This window comes from Xyrauchen texanus, chromosome 35 (assembly GCF_025860055.1).
Source record: "Xyrauchen texanus isolate HMW12.3.18 chromosome 35, RBS_HiC_50CHRs, whole genome shotgun sequence".
In the NCBI taxonomy this organism is placed as follows: Eukaryota; Metazoa; Chordata; class Actinopteri; order Cypriniformes; family Catostomidae; genus Xyrauchen; species Xyrauchen texanus.
The window spans coordinates 28,657,491-28,671,332 of NC_068310.1; the positions used below are offsets into that span (position 1 = coordinate 28,657,491).

The 13,842-nt window shown below is 37.2% G+C and overlaps 2 protein-coding genes and 1 long non-coding RNA gene across 6 annotated transcripts in view; 1 reads left to right on the forward strand and 2 right to left on the reverse strand.

The window, feature by feature from the left end:
- LOC127628412 (solute carrier family 2, facilitated glucose transporter member 12-like) overlaps positions 1 to 3,273 on the reverse strand; it is a 14,948-nt gene extending 11,675 nt beyond the window's left edge. The window contains exons 1-3 of the mRNA XM_052105138.1: positions 2,906 to 3,273; positions 2,136 to 2,270; positions 1 to 925 (exon numbers count right to left, since the gene is read on the reverse strand). The exon at positions 1 to 925 is cut by the window's left edge and continues 425 nt beyond it. Of these exons, the coding sequence (XP_051961098.1) occupies positions 1 to 925; positions 2,136 to 2,247 (1,037 nt within the window). The 5' untranslated portion in view covers positions 2,248 to 2,270; positions 2,906 to 3,273. The remainder of the gene's footprint in view (positions 926 to 2,135; positions 2,271 to 2,905) is intronic.
- Positions 3,274 to 4,891: 1,618 nt separating this feature from the next.
- On the forward strand, positions 4,892 to 9,194 carry LOC127628416 (uncharacterized). Its single transcript, XR_007968661.1, has 2 exons — positions 4,892 to 5,116; positions 9,155 to 9,194. It is a non-coding gene; the product is annotated as an uncharacterized LOC127628416 (long non-coding RNA).
- Positions 9,195 to 9,346: 152 nt separating this feature from the next.
- The window catches only part of LOC127628413 (serine/threonine-protein kinase Sgk1-like), a 35,148-nt gene continuing 30,652 nt past the window's right edge, over positions 9,347 to 13,842 (reverse strand). For 3 of the 4 annotated variants that reach the window (XM_052105139.1, XM_052105141.1, XM_052105142.1), the window contains 9 exons: positions 12,914 to 12,989; positions 12,600 to 12,675; positions 12,278 to 12,466; positions 11,963 to 12,094; positions 10,776 to 11,012; positions 10,554 to 10,649; positions 10,202 to 10,357; positions 10,001 to 10,090; positions 9,347 to 9,707 (listed from right to left, as the gene is read on the reverse strand). In XM_052105139.1, the coding sequence (XP_051961099.1) occupies positions 9,540 to 9,707; positions 10,001 to 10,090; positions 10,202 to 10,357; positions 10,554 to 10,649; positions 10,776 to 11,012; positions 11,963 to 12,094; positions 12,278 to 12,466; positions 12,600 to 12,675; positions 12,914 to 12,989 (1,220 nt within the window). In that variant the 3' untranslated portion in view covers positions 9,347 to 9,539. Of the gene's footprint in view, positions 9,708 to 10,000; positions 10,091 to 10,201; positions 10,358 to 10,553; positions 10,650 to 10,775; positions 11,013 to 11,962; positions 12,095 to 12,277; positions 12,467 to 12,599; positions 12,676 to 12,913; positions 12,990 to 13,110; positions 13,802 to 13,842 lie in introns of those variants that run through there. The other variant, XM_052105140.1, reaches the window with a different exon arrangement.

Here is a 13,842-nt window from a genome sequence, read left to right on the forward strand (position 1 = left end):
ACCAGAAACACGGCAGGAATGGTCCCTCCTACTTTAGCCACCCCAAACCCTGTAGAGGCAAGAGTCGCTGCCTCATTCCCATGGAAGCCCACACTGCTGAGAACAGTCGATGCATATGCCAGAATATTGGGCTGTCCTGTTGCCTGCTGCAAGAAAACCAGCGCAGCACCAATAAGCAGTCTGTGAAGCATGTTGTTGCGGGAACGGAAGAGGTCCAGGTAGTCATGCAGGCGTTCCGCCCCCAGGGCCAGGCGAACTGCCTGAAGTTCCTCCTCCACGGTGTCCTTCCCTTTGATTCCTGCACGAAGACGGAGGAGAGTGGCGCGAGCCTCTTTCTCTCTGTGTTGCGCGAGCAAGAAACGTGGACTCTGTGGCAACAGCGGCATAATACCGGCTTGCAGCAGCGCAGGTAGCAGCACACCACTGAACATAAACCTCCATCCATTTGGAATACCTGCAAATGCCCAGCTTAACCCGAATCCAAGCAGCATCCCTAATACTACCATCAGCTCGTACACGCACACGCACCTCCCACGCCAGGCGGCTGGTGCCACTTCCGCCGCATACAGGCATGATGCGGTGCCAGAAAGTGCAACTGCCATTCCAACCAACATCCGCCCGGCCACGAGTGCCCAGAACGATACCACACACACACTCAGAAGTGTTCCTAAAACACACAGCAGGGCCGTGAGGATGATGGAGAAGCGGCGTCCGTAACGGTCCAGGATGGTGCCACCACCCAGGGAGAGAAAGAAGGCTCCAAGCAGAAGAGACCCGACGACTTTCTCTTGCTGGGGACATGAGAGAGTCAAAACTTCTCTGAGCTGAAGCAAAGCTCCAGATATCAGACTCATCTCATAGCCCATCATCAACCCACTCAGGCAGGCCACTGACACAGAACACAACAAAAGCATTGCACCACTGCCTAGAGAGAGAGAAAGACAGAGAGAGGGGGAAGATAAACAGTTAAAGGAATATTCCGGGTTCAATACAAGCTAAGCTTAATCAGCAACATTTTTGGCAACATATTGATTAGCATAAAAGTGTATTTCGACTCATCCCTCCTTTTCTTTAGAAAAAGCTAAAATCGGGGGTTCATGTGAGGCACTTACAGTGGAAGTGAATTATGAATGTTATGCCACAAATGCTGTTGATTGAGCTTAACTTGTATTGAACCTGGAATATTCCTTTAACACTATCTTACAAAGCTCTTTAGAACACTCCATTTTGACTGGTCAAATGAGGCATCTGCAGTCAAATACTTTTCTGTATCTATATTATAATTACATAATAATATAAATACATTACATCAATTATTATAATTACGACATATAATTAAAATACAAAATGAACTGTTGTCCCAGGCAACAGATTTCCTGCACTGCTTTGCTAGATTTATGTCCCTTGTAACACTCACAGTCTCTTTCTTTTGACATCATACAATTATTTTAACTCAAATCATACATCATGCACATGTAGCTAGTCCTGCTTGACCCGCTATGAGCGGGATTTGAACCGGCGGTAGCCGGCATGGGAGGTAGCCATGCTAACGAGGAGGCTAAAGGCTACAGCCTTTAGTGTCAGTCGCTAGTTTGCCTCGTGATGCCAAAGCAATAATTACCAGCTGATTGTACATTACCACGTGCATATTATATTTAGTGTTTAACAAAAACATTTTTATTGTAATGTAGTGTATTTGATAAACTTCACTTTGAGAATATACTGACAGAGTAATTCAAGTAGAACTACAAAATGTTTACACTTGCATTTATTCGTTTAAAGCAGGCCCCCAAAGCAAGTTACATTTTAGAGTTAAATTGATCAACAACTTTGTGTGTGACTTTCTGTATGGTACTTAATCATTACTAGCAGTTACTCCATTACTAGTTACTATTACTCAATACCAACTTGTTAGTCGTGAACAGCAAAGTATGAATTTTCATCTTAAAATGTATTTAAAATATCAAAATGTATTTAAACCTGACCTATAGAATCCATAGGATTTAGAATTATCTAAAGAACACAAATTACAGATAACTGCTGATTACATCCGCATGCATTACCCTATTTTAGAATGTGCTCACTTACCAATGTGTGTTAATGTCAGTTACCTGTGTATTAATCAGTGTACTTACCTGATTGAGCAGATGAGCTTTTCTCTAGGGGTGTGTGTGTGCCCTGACTCAGCAGAGCTGGTTTGCTCTGGGGGTCTGAAGTCATTCGTATGGACTCTTCGGAAGTGTACATGTTCTTCCAGCGTTGAGGTTGAACTACAGCAGGTGAAGAGTAAACCATTAGAAGAAATCACACAGAACGTTCTGTACACTTATAACCTGTTTGTGGACATCATCGCTTGATTGGGTAACATTTTGCCATAAGGTTCAATTTGTTATCATTAATTTTTGCATTAGGTATCCTGAATATCATAATAGTATTAGTTTAACATTTAAACTATGTCATATTTCTACATTCATAATTTTAGTTTTAAAACATTAATCTAATAGCATTGTTTATACAATTGTAATTGCTGTGTAAATGCATTTATGCCTGCTCTGAGCAGCATTAAATAGTCTGTGTAAATACACATTAATGCCACTTCAGCTGCAGCTCCTGTGCCACCTTTGCAGTATAAAGATGGCTTAAATAACGTGAATAAACAAGATTGTTGATACTATACAACTAACAAACCTAACATTAATAGTGGTAGAACATTCACCAAGCACTTCATCTGCTGTCAACACATTCAAAAGTGTAACATTATGTTCCAATCAGGATTGCACAGCCATTGACAATTTAGGATTTCTCAGTGCCATGCTCTCAGCGCTGACCCAGAAGTTAACGCGTTTAACATTCATGATCATTCTAACAGTCTGCTGAATTCAAGACACAATGCACCCGTTATTACCTGTTTTATCGGAATGCTGTCTATGATATCATCACAGCTGGTGTCGCTACTCCCGGGTGGCAGTAACTGATCCCGACCTTGTGTCGAACACACGTTTCTTGTTTTGGAAAGCACAGGGACTTCAAACTCCGCCTATGTTCACCAACGCGCAAACAGCGAGACGGAAAGTCAGTTGTGGGGAGTTGAAGAACTTTGAAACAAGTTTGATTAAAACTTAAATGAACACAGACTATTGCATTGTTTAATTTTGAAATGCATCCTGTCTTTAATGAGGTATTTTGGACTGAACTAGATTGAACGGGGTCTTCTTGTTTTTAATGCAGACTGCACAAGTGAGTTATCAGCTAGTTGTCAGCTGATTTCCTGCCTGCAGAAAACGTCACGCTGTAAAGAAAAGGACGATGCATGTATGTATTTGAGTAGGAGTGAACATGGAAGATATTTGTGTTTTTTGTAAAATTTCCCCTGAGACTATTATTCATTTATTTTGGGAGTGTTCCAAGATCCAAATATTTTGGAAAGAACTCAATCATTATTTACAAAGAAAAGCTATGATTCTTGTTAACTCTGAAGAAGCTGATGTTATGCTAAAATGTTTTTCATTTGGTGGTGATAAAAATATTCTGTTTATATTTTATTTAATTATTATAATTGCCCGTTATTATATTCATAAAGTCAAATGGAATGGAAAAATGCCAAATTTTGAACAATTTCAAATCTATGTTAAAATATATTTAGAAACAATATCCAAAAGTAAAAACTTAAAAGCAAGGAAACCTTTACAGCTATTTATTAGGGGTTTTTTTTTTCTTCTGTAAAATGCCTTTCTTTTTTTATTTATTTTTTGGTTATTTTATATATATATATATATATATATATATATATATATATATAACTGATCCCAACCTTGTGTCGAACACACGTTTCTTGTTTTGGAAAGCACAGGGACTTCAAACTCCGCCTATGTTCACCAACGCGCAAACAGCGAGACGGAAAGTCAGTTGTGGGGAGTTGAAGAACTTTGAAACAAGTTTGATTAAAACTTAAATGAGCACAGACTATTGCATTGTTTAATTTTGAAATGCATCCTGTCTTTAATGAGGTATTTTGGTTCTAATATATATATATATATATATATATATATATATATATATATATATATATATATATATATATATATATATATATATATATATTTCATTTATTTTTTACCCTTGACATGTATGGTTATATGTACTCTTGTATGTAAATAATTTTTTGTTCTTGTTAAAATGCAAAAAAAAATTTTTATTTGAGTAGGATAGCAGACTGCAGCTTAATTTGTTAAGAAAACACTAAGTGTTCTCATTTGTAAGTAAGGGCTGGTGCAATTATTATTATTAACATTACTACTACTTCTACTACTACTACTACTATTATTATTAACATTACTACTACTACTACTACTACTACTACTACTACTACTACTATTATTATTATTGCTACTACTACAAATAATAATAATAATATTATCATCACTATTAATATTACTACTATTTCTATTATTATTATCTTAAGTAACGTAATTTTTATGCTTCTAATTATTTTCTACTGTTTTTTGCATGTTATTATTAGCCATTTTGTATATGCATGTCTGGCAGTGTTTTTTGTTCAAATTTAAATTGGTTCTCATGTGAAGGCCTGTTTTATATGTGCTGCACTGTAGCTCTTGGAGATATTGTATTTTCTTTCTGTAGCCAATGCATTATACCATGCATCAAAGAAATAACTATAACAATTTTGATAGCAGTGTTGTCTGCATGATCATTTATTTTACTCTAAAATGCATGTCCATGCATTATAGCAATATAGATTAGTATAGAACTCAACCATGAGATAAAACTCTATAATCCCATTACAATAGGCTATATATATATATATATATATATATATATATATATATATATATATATATATATATATATATATATATATATATATAAGCGTAACTGATCACAAAACATCAGATGCTGATATATTTCCGTGGTTTTAACGTCATGATGACTGTATTTATATCTGACACTGACTGACATGCCAGATCACATCATTTAGTTTAAACAAACATATGTAAAAGGGTAAGGGGTGTAAAGATGAAGGCACATACACACTCCCATTCCCACATACACACCATCCAGAACAATGTCTCATTCTAGCATCAACAATCCAATAAAAGTAAATAAACTTGGGTGGGGAAAAAAACTAAAAGGAAAATATATAATAATAAACATCCATCAGCATTAATCTTCTCACTCTCTGTTTCACCATCTATCGATCGGACACAACCTGGGGTGAAAGTGAAGGAGAATCCGTGCAGCTGGATGTGGACGTTGAAGATGAGAAGTCTGGTGTTATGTGTAAAACTTCAGCCTCTTGTAACAAAGGCCTTCTAAGCTGCCGTTACGCTATGTGCAAATACCCCCATCTGGAGGCAGGAAAATGAGACTGGGTTATCTTTCTCATAGTGATGCACTACAGGTGTGATTCCATGGAACAGTGTTTCCATGGTAATGAGCTACTACAGGTAAGAGTCTATGAAATGCCGATACTTAGTCGATGGGCTACAGATAGGAATCCATGGCAGGGGCGTAAGAGAAGCCTAGGAAAGCCTCGGCTGCGTCAGTAATTCTGAGCACAAGAGCACTGTCTGGGGAACAGCCAATTTAAATTTGCACTGGCTCGTCGGTGAACTCCGGGTCAAAAAGCCGCAAGCCATTAGGTCCCGTCTGAAACAAAAAATGCATTCTTGTCCAAATGACGTCATTGTACATATGTGTGTGTGTGTGTGTGTATATATATATATATATATATTTTTTTTTTTTTTTTGTCAATAGTAAAAAAAATTACGTTATTGTACTCGCGCAATGTATTTTATGTCTTTCATTTATTGATTTTAAATTAAGTATATATTAGTAGGCCTATATGTAATGTGAATTTTTATTTAAATGTAAATTATGGTTGTGATAATGTAGTTAACATGTAATGTGGTGATCTACAGTGTCACAATGTAATTTAAGTCATTATCACACACTTGATAAACTGCATTATCACACACTTGATAAACTGCTGTGATGTGTAACACTTGAGTGGCAGCTGTGGCCTTTTCTCAGAGGAATTACATTTATAGATGATAACTGTGTTGCTCTGCAAATTAATTTACATACCATGTTTTTCTGAATAATAGTAGCACCCAGGCATTTTTTTTCTCATTTGTAAAAAGAAACTTATGAAGACTGTTTCTGGATTTTTTCATTTTCTTTACTTTACTTTTCTTTTCTTTAGCATATTGATTGTTAAAAACAGTCTGGGAGTTTCACGTTTCTTTTGATTATATAGTACCATCTACTGGCCAAAGCAATGTATGAACGTGGGAGAGTAACTTGGCGAGAAAGTGCCTGGACTGGAATCTCTAAAAAAGACATAAAATACATAAAATAATAATAATAGCCTATTCAGAAAATCTCACTTGCCAATAAGCTCACGGCGTATTTTATAACATGGAAAATAAAGATAATGCTGGTTGCAGTGGATCTACAATCAATGGAAACCAAACCTGCTAATGTGTCCTATAGTTTGCAAGTGACGAAGAAGGTATTAATTAATAACGTTCAACACGTTTGCAGCCTGTAAACGACTTCTGCAGGTGAATACATTTCCATTCCAAAAGTGTAGCTATCAGAACATGTTTTAGCCTACACGAAAACACATAAAAAGTACCATGGCATTACCATGTTTTTTTTTGTGGACATGTACCATTACCTGGACGCACTATGTTAATACAATGGCAGGCTATATGAATATGGTAATCGTATATCAGTTTACCATGGTAGTAACACGGTATTCTTTGAAGTAGGCTACTTTGAAGCACCATGCAAATACAGAATGTACATAAATATGTTAATGTTTATCAAATTACCATGGGATTACCAACTGATATCATCAGATATCACATTGTTATTGCCCAGATGTGCTCTCTCTCTCTCTCTCTCTCTCTCTCTCTCTCACACACACACACACACACACACACACACACACACACACACACAAGAAATTTGGCTTCTGAATTATATCCTGTATTTCTGTATTGTATAGATTAATATATAGATTAATAGCATATTGTATGTACACAGAGATTTTATACAGGAATGTGCAAATTAAATGATCTTTAAATGGGTATGGAATTGTAGAGGTAGTAGTCTAAATCTGAAAAATCTAATGTAAAAATTTTGATTTTTCATATTGAACACATGTTTGTAGAAGTAGTAGTGTAAATATGAAAAATTAAATGTAAAAATAGTGACTTTAAATGTTGAATACATGGGTTTGGATAAGTAGCATTTTTAAAAATGAATTTATATGTTGTTGTTTTTTACGTGCACATACATATTGCACCTACTGTATACTTGTACACTGTATTGCACTAAACTGTAATATATACTGTACCAAGACATCATGTGAGTCTTTTAGATGCTTTGCCTAGGACAGTATGCGCCGTGCAAATGCGTGCAAGTAGCTGAAATGTAGCAAGGTACTTTTGGCGTGTAGCTTATAGTGTAACTTGCTATTTTCTCTGAAGTGTAGCTTTTAGCTTAGCTTAACTAATTTTTCCATTGAGAAATGTTTAACTTAACTTGCTCAATTTTTTGAGTAGTTTGCCCAACACTGCTTGCTATCTATCTATCTATCTAGCTATCTTTCTGGTTTACGCACATTTTATTGCAATTTACATTAATATTGTCCCACATAAGACATCCAGGACCTTTTGCTTCTTTTTCTCATTGTTTTAGATATGCTTCGTTGCATTAAGTCCTTGGAGAGAAGAACAGCAGACAGCAGAAATGACAGGTCATACAGCGTTTTTACAATAATCGTGTTTTTAGCAGATATTGTTTTCAATCCTTGGGGATCTTTATATTTATATTTGGATATTTTATGATACCACACCACATTTTAGCAGCCTTTTCGTGTTGTTTAGTAACCTTTGAGTTTCAGTCAGTCTAGTTTGAATGCTCAGGTTTAACCTTTAACATTTTACCAGTAATTCTGCTGATGTGTGATCTAGTTTAAGGCCTCGGGTACAGTGTTTCTGGTGAACAACCATACACCATTATGTCTGCTCTCAGAAAAGTAGGCTACTTCTAGGAGGTGGTTGAACCAGAGTTAATATTTGCAACCATTGATGGTTGCCTTAGCAGTTACAATTATGTATGGTAAAGGATTGGGTTAATGTGAAGGGGTGGTGCGAGCAACAAGTTGTGCAAAACAACTGACGCACAATATGAGGGCAAACAGCTCATAGTCTGACCTTTTGACCAGCTGAGGTAACCAATGTCATTGTCATGGCAACATACCCCCTCAACACACCAGTTAAATTACACCATCTAAAGACTTCATTCTTCTGCTAATTTTCTTACACTTGGTCATTAATCCATTTGGCAGACACTGTTATTCAAAACAATTTATCAGTGCATTAAAGCTGTACATCTATTCAGTTTGTGTGTTCCCTAGGAATTACCAGTTGAACTTAAGAAACTCTTCCAAAAGAAATCACAAAGATGCAAATGTTGTTTGGGGAAAAATAACAATGTTTTATTGTGAACCAAATAAGGTCACATAGTTCAAACATTTTACAATTTTACAGTACATTTATAGTTACATACAAGCATCCATTTAAGTTTTTGTTCCATATACATTAAAACTAATACATAAATTTAATATATACAAACAAACTTAAATATTCTATTTAGTGGAATGTGATGTTCAGACAAAACGGTCCATGTCTGAGCAGTACGATTACATCCTAGGAGGCTGGAAGACTATGGTGAGATAGAGGCTTCTGACTCGTTGGTCCAGGTGCCTATCTACACATAGTAGCAGCAGATCCCTCTAGCATCTCCCATTCAAGTCAAAAGAACAAAAAGGGGAAGTGCTCTTTAAATTAGGAAGATGATAACAAATTAAATGTGCAACTTGATCCCAGAAGCGTAACTAATCACAAAACATCAGATGCTGATCTATTTCCGTGGTTTTAACGTCATGATGACTATATTTATATCTGACACTGACAGACATGCCAGATCACATCATTTAGTTTAAACAAACATATGTAAAAAGGTAAGGGGGTGTTAAGATGTAGGCACATACACACTCCCATTCCCACATACACACCATCCAGAACAATGTCTCAATCTAGCATCAACAATCCAATAAAAGTAAATAAACTTGGGTGGGGAAAAAAACTAAAAGGAAAATATATAATAATAAACATCCATCAGCATTAATCTTCTCACTCTCTGTTTCACCATCTATCGATCGGACACAACCTGGGGTGAAAGTGAAGGAGAATCCGTGCAGCTGGATGTGGACGTTGAAGATGAGAAGTCTGGTGTTATGTGTAAAACTTCAGCCTCTTGTAACAAAGGCCTTCTAAGCTGCCGTTACGCTATGTGCAAATACCCCCATCTGGAGGCAGGAAAATGAGACTGGGTTATCTTTCTCATAGTGATGCACTACAGGTGTGATTCCATGGAACAGTGTTTCCATGGTAATGAGCTACTACAGGTAAGAGTCTATGAAATGCCGATTCTTAGTCGATGGGCTACAGATAGGAATCCATGGCAGGGGCGTAAGAGAAGCCTAGGAAAGCCTCGGCTGCGTCAGTAATGCTGGCTGTGACAAGAGCACTGTCTGGGGAACAGCCAATTGAACTTGGCACTGGCTCATCGGTGAACTCTGGGTCAAAGTGCTGTAAGTCATTAGGTCCCGTCTGAAACAAAAAATGCATTTTTGTCAAAATGACGTCATTGTACGTGTGTGTGTGTGTGTCATATATATATATATAAAATATAATACATATTTATATTTAGTTTTTTTGTCAATAGTAAAAAAATTGGCTGGGATGTGTATATAATATAAAATTCATTTGGATTGCTGTCCTTAGGTTCAAAAAAGCATGTTCTTGTCAGATATTGTGCAAGCATGACTAAGTTCTTTTTTATCTCTAACATCCAGAATAATGTGGTAATAACCTAAGATCAACAAAAGAGCAATGGAACGTACCACATTAGGGTTGAAGGGGGGAGTTAACTTCTTGGCATTCAGATCATCCCAGTTTATGGGAGAGAAGAACATGTGGTTTTTGATCTCATTCTAGAGAAAAAGTGAAACAGATTATATATTAGATATAGGAGCAAAATATATTTATATATATATTAGGCAAAGTAATATCACTAAAATTTAAACGCACTCATACAAACTTACAAAGTCATCAGAGAAGCCCAGTCTCTTAGTGCGGTCCTTTTGCAGCAGACCCTCCAGCAGGTGTCTGGCAGCATTGGAGATGTTGGGTTTGAGTTGCAGTGGCTTGTTCAGGATGTTATCGTACATTTCTGCTGTGTTACGACTGTAGAATGGAGGCTGTGAAGCAACCATAAAAAAACAGTTCTCCATCAAGCTCATGTAACCATTCAGTAACACAAAGAAAACTCTATGTGAAGAGTCATAAAGTGCAGCACAGTAGTCAATTCCAATTCAATATAGCTAATTAAGTAAACACATTCAATTAAAGTGGCAAAATCGATTTATTTCTGCAAAGAATTCTGAAATAACTCACCAGGCCATATAACATTTCATACAGCACTGCACCCAAACACCACCAGTCTACCGTTCTGTCATATGGCTGTTTATGCAAGACCTCTGGTGCCAAATACTGCAAGACAGAAGGAGAAAAATCGAGAATATTTATCTTACTTCTGGTAAATACAACTGTATTGAGAGAGACCACCATCTCCGAATCTGTAGATATAGTCAGATGTTGCCATTGAATATAATTTACCTCTGGCGTCCCACAGAATGTAGATGTCGTTCCATTGGGTTCTATGTTCTCTTTGCAGAGGCCGAAGTCGGTCAGGATGATGTGTCCTTGTGAGTCCAGAAGAATGTTCTCAGGCTTCAGATCTCTGTACACAATGTTCAAAGAGTGTAGGTACCCCAAGGCGCTTGCAATCTCAGCAGCATAAAACCGTGCACGTGGCTCCAGAAAACATCGCTCCCTTTGTAAGTGATAGAACAGCTAGAGAACGACAAAGATAAATGGAGACAAATTAGGCCATGAATTTCAGATTGTGAATCCAGATCCCTGGTGTAATTAATCAAGGCTTTCTAGATTCTTCAATCTTGAACAATGGCAGGAAATGAGAATATACTCTGTTTAAAGAGCTCCTGTCCACAGCCCCTCTGAGACGTCTGTATAGATAGACTGAGTCTAAACCGCCACAGCTGCTAAATCTGGTTCCCCCCTCGCACACTCTCCCCTCCCAGTCATTTCCTGAGGAGAGTTTCCTTTTCAGAGATCAGCCTCTCCTCATTGCTTCTCATGACAGGATATCCTTTTTCAGTCTGGATCTACCTCACTGTCTCCATCTACATCTTTTACTATTCTATTTTCACTCTCATCACCCTCTTGTCTATTCCTCTTTCCTGAAATCTCTTTCTCTTCCCCGATGCATGTATTTGAAATTCTCATGTTTCTCTTTGGAATGTTTGAAAAGTGTAATTCTCCCATAGAAGCAAATTTGTGACCTGCTCAAGTCACCTGACTCCAAAAGCACATTTTATGGGTTTAATGCATTAAAGTTAAAAGGAAATTATCAGCTAACATTTTAAAATGTATATACTGGCAATGCTTTGGAGTAGAAACATGATGATTATATTCCTTTTTGCTTTGGTGCATACAAACAAAAACTTTGCATTTGTCCTAACCAAAAGAAAAATATGGTATTACCATGGTATATGTTCAAAACCCATAATATTACCATGGTATGTGTCCAAAAACATAGCATAACCATGGTAGATGCCCATAAACCACGATATTACAGTACCATGTGCAAAAATGATATTACCATGGTACCATGTGAAAAAAAACATGGTACATGACCAAAAGAAAAACTATTGAAATACCATGGTACATGACTAAAAACATGGTAGGTAACATTTGCAAACATAGCAATTTAAAATACATACCTCGCCTCCATTAATGTAGTCCAGTACAAAGTAGAGTTTATCAGCAGTCTGAAAGGAATAATGCAGGCCCACCAGGAATGGATGCTTGACATTCTTCAGTAACACGTTTCGCTCTGACATAATGTGTTTCTCCTGAACATCACAAAAGCAGAGGTCAGAGGTTAAGGTTTTTGATAACACAGAGATCTAACTAAATGACAACACACTAAGTATGAACGCAACCTTCTAGTATTACGATACAGTTATTACATGAAAGTATTCTCCAAAGCTCTTAGTGTTCGGCAATGGACCAAGAGGCTGTGTGCGATTCCATACCTCTTTCTTCTTCAAGATGGCTTTCTTCTGCAGCACCTTGACTGCATAGGACTGCTCATCATTACGGTGTCGGGCCAGCAGAACTTTGCCAAAGCTGCCTTTTCCAATGACTTTGAGAAAGTCGAAGTCTGAGGGTTTAGCAGTGGGGTTGGAAGAGGGACCAAGGTTGATCTGCTGAGAAGGGCTAGGCTGAAGAGGAAAAAGAAAGATAATCAGACAAATATGGTTCAAATATGGACTAATATTCAGTAGACATATTTATGTACAAACATATACAGGCATGATTTCAGTGCTCAACCAACATTAATACAAACAGATTTACCGGTGGGGAAGGGTTGCTGTTCATCAGCTCAGCATCTTGTGGAGGTGCCAAGTTCAAGATGGACTGAACCTCAGGACTACAGCAAGAGAGAGAAGAAAAAAAAAAGAGATAGATGATCAGTTTAAAAGCAAAGAAAAAATCAAAATCAAACAAACAAGAAATTGTATGAATATGCACACTAAACAAAACAAAAAAATATAAAAATATTACTGAGCTAATATATATTTAAGTTTTTAGCAATAACAAAATTGGAAAAAGTATTTAAAACAAATTTTAATAAAGCTTTAAATAATAATGATTTTTTAAAAACTTACTGTTTGCATGCATAATTGTTTGTGGAAAGCTTCTGGATGAAGTCATTCAGCCCCATCTTCCTCTGTTTCATAAACGCTGCACATGCAAAAGAAAGCAACAGAAAACCCCTATTTAGAAGTGAGATCACTTAATATTCCTTCCTCTCTTTGCTAGCAGAGGCTCGAGTGGCTCCATTCAACTTAAAAACAAAGCCTACCACTGAAATTAGCGAAAAGTCCTCTTGTTTTAGAGTACGTCAACTCCGGAGCTGCCACACTCGTCACCGTTTGGATTGTCATCACTTTATTTTTCCACTGAGGGTCAGTAACCAAAACGACACAAAGCGCTACTGAACTCCTATACTACAGTTCCAACTATTTAAAAGTCCGGGGAGGAGGCAAGAGATCATGTTCCGCTAAGAGGCGGGGCCTGACCTATGTTCCTCGCTTGAGGCGGCGTGGACTGACGCAGGTCTCTGGCTTGAGGAGGCGTGGCTTTGCGCATGTACAGCAGCGAGTGGGTGTATTCGAGTTGAGCAGTGACGTCTATGGGGGGCCAGCGAATCTTCTGTGATGTCACACATACCGCTGAAAACAAGATCGCCCCGGATCTAACAAGCTGACCAGAACTACATGCTCTGTTGTAAGGAACGTCAAAGTGTTCAGCAGCAATGCAATTAAGGGAACGAGTCAGTACACTTTTCTTTCAAAAACAACCCTAAAACTTGGATTAAAGCAATACAAAAACATAACAGTCCCAGTCTTGTCACACATTCTGATAAAAACGTCACAAGTCTATTCATCACAAGTGCAGTTAAACTAGTCAAGCTATTCTTTTTAGTCAACTACACTGATTTACTACCAAACTTATTACTTATTGCTATTGCTAACTACACTGAACTATTTAAAGTAGTATAAAAAAATTTTTTTGACTATATTATTTAATTAGA